The sequence below is a fragment of the Pleurodeles waltl genome, chromosome 6, assembly GCF_031143425.1.
Source record: "Pleurodeles waltl isolate 20211129_DDA chromosome 6, aPleWal1.hap1.20221129, whole genome shotgun sequence".
Taxonomy (NCBI): Eukaryota; Metazoa; Chordata; class Amphibia; order Caudata; family Salamandridae; genus Pleurodeles; species Pleurodeles waltl.
Window position 1 is genome coordinate 17,144,637 of NC_090445.1, and position 20,390 is coordinate 17,165,026.

Consider the following 20,390-nt stretch of genomic DNA (forward strand, 5'->3'; position numbering starts at 1 on the left):
TTGGTTCTGTATATTCTATTTCAAAGTGAGAAATAGTGTGCACAGAGTCTAAGGGTTCCCCTTAGAGGTAAGATAGTGGCAAAAGTAGATAATTCTAATGCTCTATTTTGTGGTAGTGTGGTCGAGCAGTAGGCTTATCAGAGGGTAGTGTTAAGCATTTGTTGTACACACACAGGCAATAAATGAGAAACACACACTCAAAGACTTACTCCAGGCCAATAGGTTTTTATATTGAAAAATATATTTTCTTAGTTTATTTTAAGAACCACAGGTTCAAGATTTACATCAAACACTTTAAATGTAAGGAACTTCACTTAGATACTTTAGGAACTTTGAATGAAAACAATAGCATGTACAGCCTTAGTAAAAATGGCAATAAGCTATTTTCAAAGTGGACACTGCAAAAATCAACAGTTCCTGGGGGAGGTAAGTAAAGGTTAAATTACGAAGTAAGTAAAACACTTACAAGTCTCAGTTCTGGGGCATAGGCAGCCCACCGTTGGGGGTTCAAGGTAACCCCAAAGTTACCACACCAGCAGCTCAGGGACAGTCGGGTGCAGAGGTCAAAGAGGTGCCCAAAACACATAGGCGCCTAAGGAGAATAGGGGTGCTCCGGTTCCAGTCTGCCAGCAGGTAAGTACCTGCGTCCTTGGGGGGCAGACCAGGGGGGATTTGTAGAGCACTGGGGGGGACACAAGTAGGCACACAAAACACACCCTCAGCGGTACAGGGGTGGCCGGGTGCAGTGTGCAAAGCAGGCATCGGGTTTTGTATAGGTTTCAATGGAGGGACCCGCGGGTCACTCTAGCGGTGCAGGCAGGCACAGGGGGGGCTTCTCGGGACAGCCACCACTTGGGCAAGGCAGAGGATCGCCTGGGGGTCACTCCTGTGTCGAAGTTCGGTTCCTTCAGGTCCTGGGCGCTGCGGGTGCAGTGTTGGTTCCAGGCATCGGGTCCCTTTTTACAGGAAGTCGCGGTCAGGGGGAGCCTCTGGATTCTCTCTGCAGGCGTCGCTGAGGGGGCTCAGGGGGGTCGTCTCTGGTTACTCACGGGCTCGCAGTCGCCGGGGAGTCCTACCTGAGGTGTTAGTTTTCTGCAGGTCAAGCAGGGGGCGTCGGGTGCAGAGAGTAGTCTCTCATGCTTCTGGCAGGAAACGTGAAGTCCTTGGAAGTTGCTTCTTTGTTGCAAAGAAGTAGATGGTTTTGAACAGGGCCACTGTTCACAGGAGTTTCTTGGTCCTGTAGTCCAGGGCAGTCCTCTGAGGCTTCAGAGGTTGCTGTTCCCTGTTGGATGCGTCGCTGGAGCAGGTTTTCGAAGTTGGAGACAGGCCGGTAGGGCTGGGGCCAAATCAGTTGTCATGTTCCTCCTTCTCTGCAGGCTTGTAGGTCAGCAGTCCTTCTTTCTTCAGGTTGCAGGAATCTGATTTCCTGGGATCTGGGGAGACCCTAAATACTGAATTTATGGGTGTGTTTAGGTCTGGGAGGGCAGTAGCCAATGGCTACTGTCCTTGAGGGTGGCTACACCCTCTTTGTGCCTCCTCCCTGTGGGGAGGGGGGCACATCCCTAATCCTATTGGTGGAATCCTCCTTCTACAAGATGGACGATTTCTCAAGGCAGGGGTCACCTCAGCTCAGGACACCTTAGGGGCTGTCCTGACTGGTGGGTGACTCCTCCTTGTTTTTCTCATTATCTCCTCCAGCCTTGCCACCAAAAGTGGGGGCAGTGGCCGGAGGGGCGGGCATCTCCACTAGCTGGGATGCCCTGAGGCGCTGTAACAAAAGGGGTGAGCCTTTGAGGCTCACCACCAGGTGTTACAGTTCCTGCAGGGGGAGGTGAGAAGCACCTCCACTCAGTACAGGCTTTGTCCCTGGCCACAGAGTGACAAAGGCACTCTCCCCATGTGGCCAGCAACATGTCTGGTGTGTGGCAGGCTGGCAGAAACTGGTCAGCCTACACTAGAAGTCGGGTAGATATTCAGGGGTCATCTCTAAGATGCCCTCTGGGTGTATGTTACAATAAATTGCACACTTGCATCAGTGTGCATTTATTGTGCTGAGAGGTTTGTTACCAAACTTCCCAGTTTTCAGTGTAGCCATTATGGAACTGTGGAGTTCGTGTTTGACAAACTCCCAGACTGTATACTCTTATGGCTACCCTGCACTTACAGTGTCTAGGGTTTTGCTTAGACACTGTAGGGGCATAGTGCTCATGCACATACGCCCTCACCTGTGGTATAGTGCACCCTGCCTTAGGGCTGTAAGGCCTGCTAGAGGGGTGGCCTACCTATGCCACAGGCAGTGTGAGGTTGGCATGGCACTCTGAGGGGAGTGCCATGTCGACTTAATCATTTTCTCCCCACCAGCACACACAAGCTTTGTGTAAGTGTGCATGTGCTGAGTGAGGGTTCCCCAGGGTGGCATAAGACATGCTGCAGCCCTTAGAGACCTTCCCTGGCATCAGGGCCCTTAGTACCACGGGTACCAGTTACAAGGGACTTACTTGAGTGCCAGTGTTGTGCCAATTGTGGAGACAAAGGTACAGTTTAGGGAAAGAACACTGGTGCTGGGGCCTGGTTAGCAGGGTCCCTGCACACTTTCAAATCATAACTTAGCATCAGCAAAGGCAAAAAGTTAGGAGGTAACCATGCCAAGGAGGCATTTCCTCACAATCATGGTCTAAAATGAGACACCAAAGGCAATCTTCGTGCAGGTCAGTAACGGACATATGACCTCCACACTCTCTACACAGCTTAAAACCTGACTTCTGTGGCGGTGACATTGTAACACAACGAAAACTTCAACAAAGAAGCTACCTCGAAACAGTGTAGCAAACAAGAGAGGTAGAAAAAACGGTTAACGTCGAAGGCGCGGAAAAAAGGGAACTGACATCAACATGCCAGCGAGGACTTCGTATGGCTCCGATGACGTCAGGAGTTGTGTGCGGAGCCGTCCCACTGAGACGTCCTCATCGACGGGGAGAGCAGCTAGAAAGAAAGATTTTGACGCATGTGGAGTATTCAAAATGTGAGGGTAGATGTATCCATCTGAAATTCCAGGATGCTAAGAAAGCTAGCCTGAATGTGCTATTCCTGAAAGTTAGAGCAACATGAAATCTCCTTTCTCTCTTAAGTGAGTGAGCCAGAATTTTCTGAAATGGAACAAAAGCACAACCTCTGAAACTGGTCTTCAATGTTCTTCTTACTGGTATCTATATGGTAGATCTGTAGGATGTACCTATGTAGTCCTTTTCTATATGAGGGGTGCAGTTAATGTAGTCTCTTTGAGCCCATGTGAGGTGACCAAATATAGTCCTACTTTTATGTCTATAGCCTGTCCCTAGTTTTCGGTTCTGAAAATCTGGCAACCTTAGAGTGAGTGGTTTGCACTTCTTACACGGGAGGAGAAGTCTGCAGCAAAGGAGGTGTCTTGCACAGGCACTATAGGAACACAGCTCCTTTCAGAGGTGCTGAAAATGAGCAATTAAAGGGCCACATGTACGAAGATGCTTTGATGTCACAAAAGTCCAGATTCGCAGATTGGGCTGTTGGTGACAGCTAAAATCTTTTTTAATGTACAAAATCCAAATAGCTAATCATTGGCTTGTTACCCAATCACAATTTGAGTTTTGATTCGGTATTTGGATTGTTTAAGAGCAGGCAGAGGTCCAAATGCAATAGGTCTTGCACTTGCTTGAGTCAGAGCTACTGGTATTGTAAATTCATAACTGGACTTTTCTTGCCACATAAATTGGTCAACCCTGCCTCATAATTTCATCTTCTCCTGCTATATAATTCCAGTGGCCCTGCATATAAAAAAAGCACTTCCATTTACCTTCTTCCTCTATCTGCAGCAAAAAATAAAAATGTTGCCATTTAGAATCCTAATTTAAATCTGCCATGCTAATTCCAATGGAACACCACTTTCAGCACCCACTGTCAGACGTGCTGGCTGGCGAACACAACTTCCCAAAAAAGCCACAAAAAAGCCACAGAGGAGAAATAAAGTAGAAGGGTCACCGAAATATATCAGGGATGTTCAAATAGTCATAGTACAACAAGGATGCTATGTTGGCCTGAATCATGGTCATAATTGTAATAAGGAGCTATTATTAAAACATATACACTTATCATATAAACCTTTATCAGAAATAAACTTTTGGCATTAGACTTTAATGCTTAAAACAGCCCCTAGATAACAAAAATATAATTTGTAAGAAACATGGTCATGTAACCATATCGTTAGCCCTTAGAGGGCATAACCCCATGGAAATAACAGGAGAAAATAATGCAGTGTAACCATATACTTCCACTTCTCGTCTTAGGAATCCTTGTGTTTTAAAGTTACTACTTGACCCCCTCACACATCCAGTCAGGTCACCTGTATCTCAGTGCCACGGCTCCTGCACCTTCACTTTTGCCTTTAGGCCTTCTTTGTGTGCTTTGAGATCACTGCCAGTCCCCCTCAAACATCTCTATTCTGACTCCCTGTATCTCAGTGCCACGGCTTCGACACCTTCACTTCTCACCTTAAGAATCCTTGTGTTTTAAAGTTACGAATAGTTCCCCTCACATATCTAGTCAGGTCACCTGTATCTCAGTGCCATAGCTCCTGCCCCCTCACTCTTGCTTTTAGGCCTCCTTTGTGTTTTGAGGTCACTATCCTCAAAATAGTTGTGCACAGATCTGCCCACCCCCCAGTAACAGTGTGCCATGGCTTCTTGTTAGAAATGGGGTGTCTGGTTGGGTAAGGTAGGCACCTCAGCCAGGCAGAACTCACAACTCTAGTCAGGGCAAGTAAGCTACACACCGGAGATAACCTGTGCTCACTCCCAGTAGCTTGGTGCGGAGCTGACAGGCTTACCTCCAGAGGTCATGTGTACACACACACACACACACACACCAGTGACACAATAAATACACCACAAAAGAAACTCTACAACAAGTTATATAAAAGTAAACTGTATTGCATAAATATCATAGAATCAGTAATATTGTGCCAACCAGGCACTTGTCAAACCGTTATCATCATGAGGGAAACCACCAAGAATCACTTCCCTCTGGCACCTGCCGTATGGAACATCATCATGAAGGACAATAAAAGGAGCAAGCACAAGTCATAAGCATTACCATCCCAACGCACTCGAGGCGGAGCCTGAGAATAGTCACATTACAGGATATGATATTACATCAGGTGGAAAAATGCAGCAGAAATGCTGGGGGTGAGAGACCACAATGAAGAGCTGTCGATTATCCAGTAATCACCGCAACGCCTTCTACACGAAGGCCATACCACAACTGCGCTTCTTTTACAGAATATACAGTCAGTGCAAAACCCACACGTCAAGTGCAGGAGCTCCTGTGCTTCCACTACCACAAAGACAGTCAAAAGGGGCTCAGCAGAGACGAGACCTCTGTCGAGGTTTCCTCCTCGTCCTGCAAGCCACTGGTGAGCGCCTACCCAAAACGGGATCCCTCAGTGACAAAAAAAAGAAGGGGGGAGGGCCCACGCTGCTGAAGAAACCATGATAGGTTTCCCGCTTGCCGAATGACCTGAGGCAGCTGCCATACAATAAGTACAGTAGGTCCGATGGGCCTCCGGGATCACTTCAAACGTCCACCAAGGTGTGGGCTGCAGGGGCACCTGCGCACTTACTCAACAGACTATGGTACAGCACAGGAATGGTGGTGGAATCCTGGCAACGCTCCTGGGGGCGGTTAGAAGTCTCCGTCGGGGCAAGGGAGCTATACAACGCTTCCTTCGTCGTGTAGCCCTTCACCCCTCTCTTGTAGTAGGGGGCCAGACTGGGGAAGAATGCAGCAGGGAGATGCAGTATATTTGCCAGGAGGGCGGCCATGGCTCCATCTGGTTCTCGTCACTGAAGGGAATCCTGGATTCTCTCGGCCATCAGCAGCTTGTGAGGGCGGCGTGCACCAACTCCAGTCCGTCTCCTGGTCCCTAGAACCTGCTCTTCAGAGGTACTGCAGCGAACCCACTGCGATACGCCCCTCGGTGATGCAGGCGGCGTGCACCAACTCCAGTCCGTCTCCTGGTCCCTAGAACCTGCTCTTCAGAGGTACTGCAGCGAACCCACTGCGATACGCCCCTCGGTGATGCAGGCGGCGTGCACCAACTCCAGTCCGTCTCCTGGTCCCTAGAACCTGCTCTTCAGAGGTACTGCAGCTAACTCACTGCGATACACCCCTTGGTGATGTTGGTGGCGTGCACCAACTCCAGTCCGTCTCCTGGTCCCTAGAACCTGCTCTTCAGAGGTACTGCAGCGAACCCACTGCGATACGCCCCTCGGTGATGCAGGCGGCGTGCACCAACTCCAGTCTGTCTCCTGGTCCCTAGAACCTGCTCTTCAGAGGTACTGCAGCGAACCCACTGCGATACGCCCCTCGGTGATGCAGGCGGCGTGCACCAACTCCAGTCCGTCTCCTGGTCCCTAGAACCTGCTCTTCAGAGGTACTGCAGCTAACTCACTGCGATACACCCCTTGGTGATGTTGGTGGCGTGCACCAACTCCAGTCCGTCTCCTGGCCCCTAGAACCTGCTCTTCAGAAGTACTGCAGCGAACCCACTGCGATACGCCCCTCGGTGATGCAGGCGGCGTGCACCAACTCCAGTCCGTCTCCTGGTCCCTAGAACCTGCTCTTCAGAGGTACTGCAGCGAACCCACTGCGATACGCCCCTCGGTGATGTTGGTGGCGTGCACCAACTCCAGTCCGTCTCCTGGTCCCTAGAACCTGCTCTTCAGAGGTACTGCAGCGAACCCACTGCGATACGCCCCTCGGTGATGCAGGCGGCGTGCACCAACTCCAGTCCGTCTCCTGGTCCCTAGAACCTGCTCTTCAGAGGTACTTCAGCTAACTCACTGCGATACGCCCCTCGGTGATGCAGGCGGCGTGCACCAACTCCAGTCCGTCTCCTGGTCCCTAGAACCTGCTCTTCAGAGGTACTTCAGCTAACTCACTGCGATACACCCCTTGGTGATGTTGGTGGCGTGCACCAACTCCAGTCCGTCTCCTGGTCCCTAGAACCTGCTCTTCAGAGGTACTGCAGCGAACCCACTGCGATACGCCCCTCGGTGATGCAGGCGGCGTGCACCAACTCCAGTCCGTCTCCTGGTCCCTAGAACCTGCTCTTCAGACGTACTGCAGCGAACCCACTGCGATACGCCCCTCGGTGATGCAGGCGGCGTGCACCAACTCCAGTCCGTCTCCTGGTCCCTAGAACCTGCTCTTCAGAGGTACTGCAGCTAACTCACTGCGATACACCCCTTGGTGATGTTGGCGGCGTGCACCAACTCCAGTCCGTCTCCTGGTCCCTAGAACCTGCTCTTCAGAGGTACTGCAGCGAACCCACTGCGATACGCCCCTCGGTGATGCAGGCGGCGTGCACCAACTCCAGTCCGTCTCCTGGTCCCTAGAACCTGCTCTTCAGAGGTACTGCAGCTAACTCACTGCGATACACCCCTTGGTGATGTTGGTGGCGTGCACCAACTCCAGTCCGTCTCCTGGTCCCTAGAACCTGCTCTTCAGAGGTACTGCAGCGAACCCACTGCGATACGCCCCTCGGTGATGCAGGCGGCGTGCACCAACTCCAGTCCGTCTCCTGGTCCCTAGAACCTGCTCTTCAGAGGTACTGCAGCGAACCCACTGCGATACGCCCCTCGGTGATGCAGGCGGCGTGCACCAACTCCAGTCCGTCTCCTGGTCCCTAGAACCTGCTCTTCAGAGGTACTGCAGCTAACTCACTGCGATACACCCCTTGGTGATGTTGGTGGCGTGCACCAACTCCAGTCCGTCTCCTGGCCCCTAGAACCTGCTCTTCAGAAGTACTGCAGCGAACCCACTGCGATACGCCCCTCGGTGATGCAGGCGGCGTGCACCAACTCCAGTCCGTCTCCTGGTCCCTAGAACCTGCTCTTCAGAGGTACTGCAGCGAACCCACTGCGATACGCCCCTCGGTGATGTTGGTGGCGTGCACCAACTCCAGTCCGTCTCCTGGTCCCTAGAACCTGCTCTTCAGAGGTACTGCAGCGAACCCACTGCGATACGCCCCTCGGTGATGCAGGCGGCGTGCACCAACTCCAGTCCGTCTCCTGGTCCCTAGAACCTGCTCTTCAGAGGTACTTCAGCTAACTCACTGCGATACGCCCCTCGGTGATGCAGGCGGCGTGCACCAACTCCAGTCCGTCTCCTGGTCCCTAGAACCTGCTCTTCAGAGGTACTTCAGCTAACTCACTGCGATACACCCCTTGGTGATGTTGGTGGCGTGCACCAACTCCAGTCCGTCTCCTGGTCCCTAGAACCTGCTCTTCAGAGGTACTGCAGCGAACCCACTGCGATACGCCCCTCGGTGATGCAGGCGGCGTGCACCAACTCCAGTCCGTCTCCTGGTCCCTAGAACCTGCTCTTCAGAGGTACTGCAGCGAACCCACTGCGATACGCCCCTCGGTGATGCAGGCGGCGTGCACCAACTCCAGTCCGTCTCCTGGTCCCTAGAACCTGCTCTTCAGAGGTACTGCAGCGAACCCACTGCGATACGCCCCTCGGTGATGCAGGCGGCGTGCACCAACTCCAGTCCGTCTCCTGGTCCCTAGAACCTGCTCTTCAGAAGTACTGCAGCGAACCCACTGCAATACGCCCCTCGGTGATGCAGGCGGCGTGCACCAACACCAGTCCGTCTCCTGGTCCCTAGAACCTGCTCTTCAGAGGTACTGCAGCTAACTCACTGCGATACACCCCTTGGTGATGTTGGTGGCGTGCACCAACTCCAGTCCGTCTCCTGGCCCCTAGAACCTGCTCTTCAGAAGTACTGCAGCGAACCCACTGCGATACGCCCCTCGGTGATGCAGGCGGCGTGCACCAACTCCAGTCCGTCTCCTGGTCCCTAGAACCTGCTCTTCAGAGGTACTGCAGCGAACCCACTGCGATACGCCCCTCGGTGATGTTGGTGGCGTGCACCAACTCCAGTCCGTCTCCTGGTCCCTAGAACCTGCTCTTCAGAGGTACTGCAGCGAACCCACTGCGATACGCCCCTCGGTGATGCAGGCGGCGTGCACCAACTCCAGTCCGTCTCCTGGTCCCTAGAACCTGCTCTTCAGAGGTACTTCAGCTAACTCACTGCGATACGCCCCTCGGTGATGCAGGCGGCGTGCACCAACTCCAGTCCGTCTCCTGGTCCCTAGAACCTGCTCTTCAGAGGTACTTCAGCTAACTCACTGCGATACACCCCTTGGTGATGTTGGTGGCGTGCACCAACTCCAGTCCGTCTCCTGGTCCCTAGAACCTGCTCTTCAGAGGTACTGCAGCGAACCCACTGCGATACGCCCCTTGGTGATGTTGGCGGCGTGCACCAACTCCAGTCCATCTCCCGGTCCCTAGAACCTGCTTTTCGGAGGTACTGCAGCGAACCCACTGCGATACGCCCCTCGGTGATGCAGGCGGCGTGCACCAACTCCAGTCCGTCTCCTGGTCCCTAGAACCTGCTCTTCAGAGGTACTTCAGCTAACTCACTGCGATACACCCCTTGGTGATGTTGGTGGCGTGCACCAACTCCAGTCCGTCTCCTGGTCCCTAGAACCTGCTCTTCAGAGGTACTGCAGCGAACCCACTGCGATACGCCCCTTGGTGATGTTGGCGGCGTGCACCAACTCCAGTCCATCTCCCGGTCCCTAGAACCTGCTTTTCGGAGGTACTGCAGCGAACCCACTGCGATACGCCCCTCGTGATGCAGGTGGCGTGCACCAACTCCAGTCCATCTCCCGGACCCTAGAACCTGCTCTTCAGAGGTACTGCAGCTAACCCACTGCGATACGCTCCTTGGTGATGTTGGCGGCGTGCACCAACTCCAGTCCATCTCCCGGTCCCTAGAACCTGCTTTTCGGAGGTACTGCAGCGAACCCACTGCGATACGCCCCTCGGTGATGTGGGCGGCGTGCACCAACTTCAGTCCATCTCCCGGTCCATAGAACCTGCTCTTCAGAAGTACTGCAGCTAACCCACTGCGATACGCCTCTCGTTGATGCAGGCGGCGTGCACCAACTCCAGTGCATCTCCTGGCCCCTAGAACCTGCTCTTCAGAGGTACTGCAGCGAACCCACTACGATACGCCCCTTGGTGATGTGGGCGGCGTGCACCAACTCCAGTCCGTCTCCTGGTCCCTAGAACCTGCTCTTCAGAGGTACTGAGGCTAACCCACTGCGATACGCCCCTCGGTGATGTTGGCGGTGTGCACCAACTCCAGTGCATCTCCCAGCCCCTAGAACCTGCTCTTCAGAGTTACTGCAGCTAACCCACTACGTAACGCCCCTTGGTGATGTGGGCGGCGTGCACCAACTCCAGTGCATCTCCCAGCCCCTAGAACCTGCTCTTCAGAGGTACTGCAGCTAACCCACTGTGATACGCCCCTTGGTGATGTGGGCGGCATGCCCCAACTCCAGTGCATCTCCCGGCCCCTAGAAGCTGCTCTTCGGAGGTACTGCAGCTAACACACTCCGATACGCCCTTCGGCGATGTGGGCGCGTGCACCAACTCCAGTCCCTAGAACCTGCTCTTCAGAGGTACTGCAGCTAACCCACTACGTAACGCCCCTTGGTGATGTGGGTGGCGTGCACTTACTCCAGTCCATCTCCGGGACCCTAGACCCTGCTCTTCAGAGGTACTGCGGCTAACCCATTGCGATACACCCCTTGGCGATGTGGGTGACATCCACCAACTCCAGTGTATCTCCCGGCCCCTAGAACCTGCTCTTTGGAGGTACTGCAGCTAACCAACTGCAATACTCCCTTTGGTGATGTGGGCGGCGTGCACCAACTCCAGTCCATCTCCATATCCCGGTCCCTAGAACCTGGCGGCGTGCCCCAACTCCAATCCATCTCCTGGTCCCTAGAACCTGCTCTTCAGAGGTACTGCAACAAACCCACTGCGATACGCCCCTTGTTGATGTGGGCGGAGCTGGCAGCGTCCTCGGTGCCCCAGCAATTCCCCGGAAGACGAATGCGGCTTCTCTCTCAAGCTGCTCGAGGAAGGCTACGTCGGGTCAGGGTGAGGCGGCCGGCTGATCCAGTTGACAGGGCCATTGGAAGGGCACCTGTGACGCGGCGGTCCCAGGTCTGGCTAAGTCCTCCCTGCCGCAGCGCGGCATCCTTAGGAAGCACGTTGTCGTCGTCCCCTGAAACCAGGGGAGGGGTAACCCCTCTAAAATGAATGAAGATTATGAGGTGCTTTACCTGTGCTGAAGCAGTAATTGTGAAAGCACCCTTCACAAACTGACGTACACTAAAGTATAGCGTTCTCCAGGCAATATATTTGCAGGCCCGTAAAGCTCTCCTCAAGCACGCTGTGTAGCTAATACCAGGGAACAAGGCCCTCCCTGCGCTGAGCTCCTAGTGAGGCATTTAAGGGTGGGCACACAAAGGGGCAGACAGGCCAGCACATCCCGGCAGGCGGCGGTTCCACCCGGCACCACATCAGAGCCCTAATTGGCTGGTAAAAAGATCACTGCGCTATGTTAGGATTAAGGATCTAAACCAGTGATTTACAGTTTGCATGCAGCTCCTCGATGTCAGTAAATACATGACTGCGGTATATTAGGATTAAGGATCTAAACCCGTGATTTACAGTTTTCACGCAGCTCCTTGATGCCGGTAAAGAGATCATTGCACTATATTAGGATTAAGGAACTAAACCAGTGATTTAAAGTTTGCACACAGCTCCTTGATGCCGGTAAATAGATCACTGTGCTATATTAGGATTAAGGATGTAAACCCATGATTTACTGTTTGCATGCAGCTCCTTGATGCCAGTAAATACATGACTGCGGTATATTAGGATTAAGGATCTAAACCCGAGACTTACAGTTTGCACACAGCTCCTTGATGCTGGTAAATAGATCACTGTGCTATGGTAGGATTAAGGATCTAAATCCATGAGTTACAGTTTGCACGCAGCTCCTTGATGCTGATAAATAGATCACTGTGCTATATTAGGACGGAAACTTATGAACTGGAAGCAACAAAATGATCTCAGTATCAGAAGCAGTAACTCACTCACCTATCTAAATAAAATACAAATGGGTGATCTGCATGTTACAGGATCTGCTTTGCAGCGGCCACATTAACCCTCTATCCTACTTTAGGAGTCAAAACCAAGACTGGACAAAACGCAGAACTCTCCCAGAACTGCGTTCACCACTAGAGACAAGTTACCACTATTACAATGATCCCTGCAGCAGGTGTCTTAATCTCTTTGCGGAACAGGTAATGTAGGCCTTGTTGTCAATGTCTTTGCAGCAGATTTCTTTATTCATAAATGTAGAAGTTTACTGTCAGACTTGGCTTTTGAAGCTCTGCCCTCATGACCCCCACCCCTTTCTTGTGCCACACATTGACCCCAATCAATGTGATCTCAGGATAAGTTTTTTCCAGTTTCAGCATTTCTGCCAGAGATCTCTGTGGGGCAAGTGTTGGCACAGAAGGGTACAGTACACACTACAGGTCAGGGTGCAATACAGGTCAGTGTGAAGAGCTGTGCTAGAGCTCTCTGTGGGGCAAGTGTTGACAGGGAAGAGTAACGTGCATGCAGTTTTAAGAGCTGTGCTAGAGCTCTCTGTGGGGTGAGTATTGGCACAGAAGGGTACAGTGCATTCTACAGGTCAGTGTGAAGAGCTGTGTCAGAGCTCCCTGTGGGGTGAGCATTGGCATAGATGGGTACAGCACGCACTACAGGTCAGTTTTAAGAGCTGTGTCAGAGCTCTCTGTGGGACGAGTGTTGTCACGGAAGGGTACAGCACGCACTACAGGTCAGTGTGCAGAGCTGTGCCAGAGCTCCTTGTGGGGTGAGCGGAGACACAGAAGGGTACAGTGCATGCTATAGGTCAGTTTGAAGAGCTGTGCCAGAGCTCTCTGTGGGGCAAGTGTTGGCACAGAAGGGTACAGCGTGCACTACAGGTCAGTGTGCAGAGCTGTGCCAGAGCTCTTTGTGGGGCGAGTGTTGGCACAGAAGGGTACAGTGCATGCTACAGGTCAGTTTGAAGAGCTGTGCCAGAGCTCTCTGTGGGGCAAGTGTTGGCACGGAAGGGTATAGCACGCACTACAGGTCAGTGTGCAGAGCTGTGCCAGAGCTCTTTGTGGGGCGAGTGTTGGCATGGAAGGGTACAGTACGCGCTACAGGTCAGTTTGAAGAGCTGTGCTAGAGCGCTCTGTGGAGTGAGTGTTGGCACAGAAGGGTACAGTGCATGCTACAGGTCAGTGTGCAGAGCTGTGCCAGAGCTCTCTGTGGGGCAAGTGTTGGCACAGATGGGTACAGTACCCACTACAGGTCAGTTTTAAGAGCTGTGCCAGAGCTCCCTGTGAGCAAGTGTTGGCACAGAAGGGTACAGTATGCACTACAGGTCACTGTGAAGAGCTGTGCCAGAGCTCTCTGTGGGGCAAGTGTTGGCACAGATGGGTACAGTACCCACTACAGGTCAGTTTTAAGAGCTGTGCCAGAGCTCCCTGTGTGGAAGTGTTGGCACAGAAGGGTACAGTACGCACTACAGGTCAGTGTGAAGAGCTGTGCCAGAGCTCCCTGTGTGCAAGTGTTGGCACAGATGGGTACAGTACCCACTACAGGTCAGTTTTAAGAGCTGTGCCAGAGCTCCCTGTGTGCAAGTGTTGGCACAGAAGGGTACAGTACGCACTACAGGTCACTGTGAAGAACTGTGCCAGAGCTCTCTGTGGGGCAAGTGTTGGCACAGATGGGTACAGTACCCACTACAGGTCAGTTTTAAGAGCTGTGCCAGAGCTCCCTGTGTGCAAGTGTTGGCACAGAAGGGTACAGTACCCACTACAGGTCAGTTTTAAGAGCTGTGCCAGAGCTCCCTGTGTGCAAGTGTTGGCACAGAAGGGTACAGTACGCACTACAGGTCACTGTGAAGAGCTGTGCCAGAGCTCTCTGTGGGGCAAGTGTTGGCACAGATGGGTACAGTACCCACTACAGGTCAGTTTTAAGAGCTGTGCCAGAGCTCCCTGTGTGCAAGTGTTGGCACAGAAGGGTACAGTACGCACTACAGGTCAGTGTGAAGAGCTATGCCAGAGCTCCCTGTGTGCAAGTGTTGGCACAGAAGGGTACAGTACCCACTACAGGTCAGTTTTAAGAGCTGTGCCAGAGCTCCCTGTGTGCAAGTGTTGGCACAGAAGGGTACAGTACGCACTACAGGTCAGTGTGAAGAGCTGTGCCAGAGCTCTCTGTGGGGCGAGTGTTGGCACAGATGGGTACAGCACACACTACAGGTCAGTGTGAAGAGCTGTGCCAGAGCTCTCTGTGGGGCGAGTGTTGGCACAGATGGGTACAGCACACACTACAGGTCAGTGTGAAGAGCTGTGCCAGAGCTCTCTGTGGGGTGAGTGCTGGCACAGAAGGGTACAGTCAGTGGAGAAGTGTGGCACAATGGTTAGAGCAGCAGACCCTGAAGCAGAGATCTGGCTCAAGACCAGGGTTCAAGTCCTGCTTCGGCAGATCTTGGGCTCTATTCCCTTGGACCAGATAATTCTCGCCTCGGTGCCTAATCTAATTAATGGGTCCCACTCTGCAACTCTGGGCAGTAGCTTGCTTAATCTCCACAACGGCCCCACCAGCGCTTGGATGCCTGGCTTCACCCTGGGGGTGCCCAGGAGTGGGCACCTCACAGGGAAAAGCCAGGAGGGGTTCCATAGCAGTATGAGTACAGCGCCTTGAGACCCTAACGGGTGAGTAGTGCGCTATACAAGTGCAAAGTTTACAGTTTTTACGTGCTACAGGTCAGTGGGCTGAGCTGTGTCTGTGGGGCGAGTGTTGGCATAGAAGGGTACAGTAGACGCTACAGGTCAGTGTGTAAAGCTAAGTCAGAGCTCTGGGGAAGGGGGTGGGTGACATTCTGCCAACTGTTACTCTGACTTCCCCAAACTCTAAGTGCAGAAACAGATTTAAACTCCCCCACCCCAGATCATGGGGCTCGGTCCAAGCCCCCGAATCCCTTGCACGGGAGGCTGCAGGATGGACTTACCGGAGCTGCTTGGCATAGCTGATCTCGATCTCTGCCCTTTCCTTGACGAACTTGATGTATTTCTCGAGCACTTCGATGCCCCACTGGGTGTGCTTTTCGAGGTTGTCAAACTGATCCTGCAAAAAGTTATCAAAAATATTGGTTAAAAGCTTGCCCTGTTGTGTAGCCATTTTAGTCATAAGCTCCATGCACGTTATTTTAGCATACCAGGCCTGCCGATGTGCACTTTAACCTAGATATGTTTTATTCAGCTTCATTTTATTATTCTTACAATAGCCACTTTTGCGGTCTTGTTTTATTTTACTCTATCTAGCTGTGTTTGCCTAGGCCAGCACTGCGTTCTCAAACAAGACATTCATGCACACTCTATGCTTCTTTCAAGGCTTCAGTAAGATAGGTTGCCGGTGAACGTGGTACAAGTTTTGCCTCTGACATTCATAGAAAAACACACATCCTTACGTAGGGACATTTTCTTAGAATATCAGTTATTTTATTATAAAAACACTTCTTTGTCCCTTACACGTTAGAGGGAGATCCCAGCCAGAGAACCACGACTGTATGGTGATTGACAAGCTACAGCTGCTTATGCAGACTTCAGGCCTTTGCTCAGGTATGAGGGATAATGTCTTCCCAGGGGAACCTGAAGGGCAGAATTAGAGCTTAACATGCTGTGCTCTAATATAGCCTAGGTTGGAGTTAGTCCATTGACTCTAGTGACAATATGATAGCTTATTTCTATGCTTTCCTCTCCTTGTCACCATTTTAATCTTGTCATGCTGTATCGTCCTGATTACTGCAGCCCATGCTTTGTTATCTAGGATGCAGTCGCTTCATTAAAATTCTATTGAAACATATACTGCCTCTGGATGTCATTGTGTATGTGAGACTAATGTAATTGAGAGAAACAGCTGAGATCTGAGTGACCACGGTTTCCCTGAGAAATTAACTGTCATGCTCTCGGCTTCCCAATCATCCTGCCCTTGGGTAGAGATGAGGCACTGCTAGTTAGCCGGAGCAAAACCTGGATTGTGGTGACAGGTGTCGCCTGTAGTGGGTCGGAACCAGTCTCCCACACCGCAGGCAATCCTGCCACTCAAAATCAGTAGTCTCATTAGAATAATGAGAGCCCACGACAGCCCGGTGCAAGGGGCATGCAATAAAAGACAACAGTGAAAGGGAGGGAGGCCGGCAGCAGAGCCGGGCACCATGTCCTCGGAGCTGAGGGTATGTTTGTCAGACATCTGAGAGACAAGAGATAAACTCTCTACAAGGCCCCTTCCTCCAACCCGCCCCCCCTCAGCTCCAGAACCCCTCATAGAGGACCCAACCACGGCTGTCATACACCTGAGAGAGAGCAGATGAACCATCGACCATGGACAAGGCCTCTGTCTGCAGACAGCTCAACCCACCCTCCAGGTAGGGGCCTATGTAGTGATGTACTCTTCTATGTGAGCTCCCTCACAGCTCCAGAAGCCCTCAGAGACCCCGCCCGCGTCTGTCAGACATCTACGAGACAACATGTGAACCCTCAACAAGACCCCTGTCTTCAGAAGCAGCTAACACCCTCTAGCCAGGGGGTCTATGCAGTGAAGTACTGCTCCTGTGCATGCGTGCACTTTCACAGCTCCAGAACCCCTCACAGAGGGCACAACCTCAATTGTCGATATCTGAGAGACCACAGATGAACACTCAACACATTCAACGCACCCCACAATAGCAGGGAAGAGGAAGGCCCCCTTTACCCCTCTCCATCCCGGTCTTCCACTATGATGCTCTGTGCACCGCACATTGGGCAGGGAGTAGGAGGGCTCCCTTTACCCCTCTCCTAACACGATGCCCGCCCCCCCCATCCCCTCCCCGAGGATGATCTCTGCCCCTCACATTAGCAGGAAGGATGAGGCTCCTTTTATACCTCTCCACGCCTCTCCTCCTTCTCTGCCTGCAGAGGATGGTCTGTGCCCCTCACATTAGCATGGAGAAGGGGGTCTTTTTCACCCTCTCCCCTCCTGTACTCCCAGCACCCCTTCAATGCCTGCACCTCAGTTCAAGGGTCCCCATCTGCTGCAAAGGATGGTCTGTGCAACTCAAATTAGCAAGGAAAGCCCCCCCTGCCCAATCCTCCTGCTATGTCTTCACCTTAGTTCAAGCCAACCCCTTCCTGCTGCAAGGGATCGTCTGTGCACCCCACATCAGCAGGGAGGAGGGGGCCCCTGTCCCCCTTCCCATGTCTTCACCTCAGTTCAAGCCCCCTCCCCTCTGCTGCAGAGGATGGTCTGTGCACCCCACATCAGCAGGGAGGAGGAGGGCCCCTGTCCTCCCCCTCCCATGTCTTCACCTCAGTTCAAGGCCCCCCCTCTGCTGCAGATGATGGTCTGTGCACCCCACATCAGCAGGGAGGAGCCTCCCCCCGCTGCAGATGATGGTCTGTGCACCCCACATCAGCAGGGAGGAGGAGGCCCCTGTCCTCCCCCTCCCATGTCTTCATCCCAGTTCAAGCCCCCCTCCTCTTCTGCAGATGATGGTCTGGGCACCCCACATCAGCAGGGAAGAGGTGGCCTGTCTTCCCCCACCCAGGTCTTCACCTCAGTTCAAGAGCCCCTCTGTTGCAGAGGATGGTCTGGGTGGGTGGAGGGGGGCTCCTGTCCTCCCTCCTCTCATGTTTTCACCTCAGTTCAAGGCCCCCCCTCTGCTGCAGGTGGTCTGTGCACCCCACATCAGCAGGGAGGAGGAGGGCCCCTGTCCTCCCCCTCCCATGTCTTCACCTCAGTCCAAGCCCCCCCCTGTGCTGCAGATGATGGTCTGTGCCCCTGACATCAGCCGGGTGGAGGAGGGCCCATGTCCTCCCTCCCCCTCATGTTTTCACCTCAGTTCAAGACCCCTACCCCCCTGGTGCAGAGGATGGTCTGGGCACCCCACATCAGCAGGGAGGAGGGGACCCCTGTCCTCATTCCTCTCATGTTTTCACCTCAGTTCAAGGGCCCCCTCTGCTGCAAAGGATGGTCTGTGCACCCCACATCAGCAGGGAGGAGGGGTCCCCTGTCCTCCTTCCTTTCATGTTTTCACCTCAGTTCAAGGACCCCCCCCCCCTCCCTGCTGCCTGCAGAGGATGGTCTGTGCACCCCACATCAGCAGGGAGGAGGAGGTGCCCTGTCTGTCCCCTCCCATGTCTTCACCTCAGTTCAAGGGCCCCCCCTCTGCTGCAGATGATGGTCTGTGCCCCTGACATCAGCCAGGTAGAGGAGGGCCCCTGTCCTCCCCCTCCCATGTCTTTACCTCAGTTCAAGGCCCTCCTCTGCTGCAGATGATGGTCTGTGCACCTCACATCAGCAGGGAGGAGGGGGCCCTGTCCTCCCTCTTCTCAAGTTTTCACCTCAGTTCAACCTCCCCACCCCCCGCTGCAGAGGATGGTCTGTGCACCCCACATCAGCAGGGAGGAGGGGGCCCCTGTCCTCCCTCCTCTCATGTTTTCACCTCAGTTCAAGGGCACCCCCTCTGCTGCAGAGGGTGGTCTGTGCACCCCACATCAGCAGGGAGGAGGAGGGTCCCTGTCCTCCCTCCTCTCACGTTTTCACCTCAGTTCAAGCCCACCCCCCCTCTGCTGCAGATGATGGTCTTTGCACCCCACATCAGCAGGGAGGAGGGGACCCCTGTCCTCCATCATCTCATGTTTTCACCTCCCGCCCTCTGCTGCAGAGGATGGTCTGTGCACCCCACATCAGCAGGGAGGATAAGGTGCCCTGTCCAACCCCCTCCCATGTCTTCACTTCAGTTCAAGCCCCCCCACCTTCCATAGGATGGTTTGTGCCCCTCATATCCGCAGAGAGGATGAGGCACCCTGCCCTTCCTCCTCCCATGTCTTCACCTCGGTTCAAGCACCCCCACTTCCATAGGATGGTCAGTGCCACTCCCTCACATTGACAGGGAGGAGGAGGGCCCTTGTCCTCCCCCTCCCATGCTTTTACCTCAGTTCAAGGGCCCCTATGCTGCAGAGGTTGGTCTGTGCACTTCACATCAACAGAGCGGATGAGGCGCCCTGTCCTTCCTCCTCCCATGTCTTCACCTCGGTTCAAGCCCCCCCTCTGCTGCAGACAGTGCCACAAAGAGCTGGCTGCTTGCTCGGTGCCACATGAATACCAACGAGCAGCAGCGATGTGCCTCGGGTACCAATGGAGGGGGCGCTCCACAGCACCCAGGAATCAGTGAGAGACTTGGGGGGACACATCACCTTCGTTTTCAATTACGTAAACTAACAACCATTGACAAAGCAAACAGGATTGACTTTTGTGCAGTAGACTCCCAGGCACGCAATATTCAGAAGTTTTTTTTAACAGACTGATGCATCTAGACGTGTTGTTCAGATATTAATTTAATATAGCATGAGAAGGATGATCAGAATAAATTTAGTACCATGACAGGGTGTGGAGGGGGGAGATAATTGTTTTTATATGCTTGGTCATGCACAGCAATGATTGTGATTTCACTAGGCCCTGAAGGTTCTACTGTTTTTAGGGCCTTATCCAGGTGCATAAAATCCCTCCTCCATTTGTGGTAGTGATCCCTTACCCAGATCTGTTCCTCTTTTTGAACCCCTCCATTAGGACATATCACGTTAATATACAATCCCTTGGGAGAGGGGTTTCTGATCAAACACATGAGCACAGGTCCAGTGGGAACAATGGCCTTCTCACTCCTGGGTGGGAACAAAACACAAGCAGCCTCCTCTAAACCAAACACAAGAGCACAGGTCCAGTGGGAACAAAACACAAGCAGCCTCCTCTAAATCAAACACAAGAGCACAGGTCCAGTGGGAACAGAGCTCCTCTCTCTCCTGGGAGGGAACAAAACACAACTGCATACCCTAAACCAAACACAAGAGCACAGGTCCAGTGGGAACAAAACCCCTCTCACTCCTGGTCGGGATCAAAACACAAGCAGTCTCCTCTAAATCAAACACAAGAACACAGGTCCAGAAGAAACAATGCCCCTAACACTCCTGAGCGGGAACAAATGACAACCAGCATTCCCTAAATCAAACACAAGAACACAGGTCCAGTGGGAGGAAAGCCCCTCTCACTCCTGAGCAGGAACAAAACACAACCAGCATCCCCTAAATCAAACACAAGAGCACAGGTCCAGTGGAACAAAGCCCCTCTCACTCCTGAGCGGGAACAAAACACAACCAGCCTTCCCTAAATCAAACACAAGAACACAGGTCCAGTGGAACAAAGCCCCTCTCACTCCTGAGTGGGAACAAAATACAACCAGCATCCCCTAAATCAAACACAAGAACACAGGCCCAGTGGGAACAAAGCCCGTCTCACTCCTGAGCGGGAACAAAATACAACTGCATCCCCTATATCAA

The 20,390-nt window shown here is 53.0% G+C and overlaps 1 protein-coding gene across 1 annotated transcript in view; it reads right to left on the reverse strand.

Moving 5' to 3' along the window:
• Positions 1-20,390, reverse strand: part of FNBP1 (formin binding protein 1) — a 331,426-nt gene that overhangs the window by 154,475 nt on the left and 156,561 nt on the right. Inside the window, exon 2 of the mRNA XM_069241973.1 lies at positions 15,029-15,144. Coding sequence (XP_069098074.1) covers positions 15,029-15,144 — 116 coding nt within the window. The remainder of the gene's footprint in view (positions 1-15,028; positions 15,145-20,390) is intronic.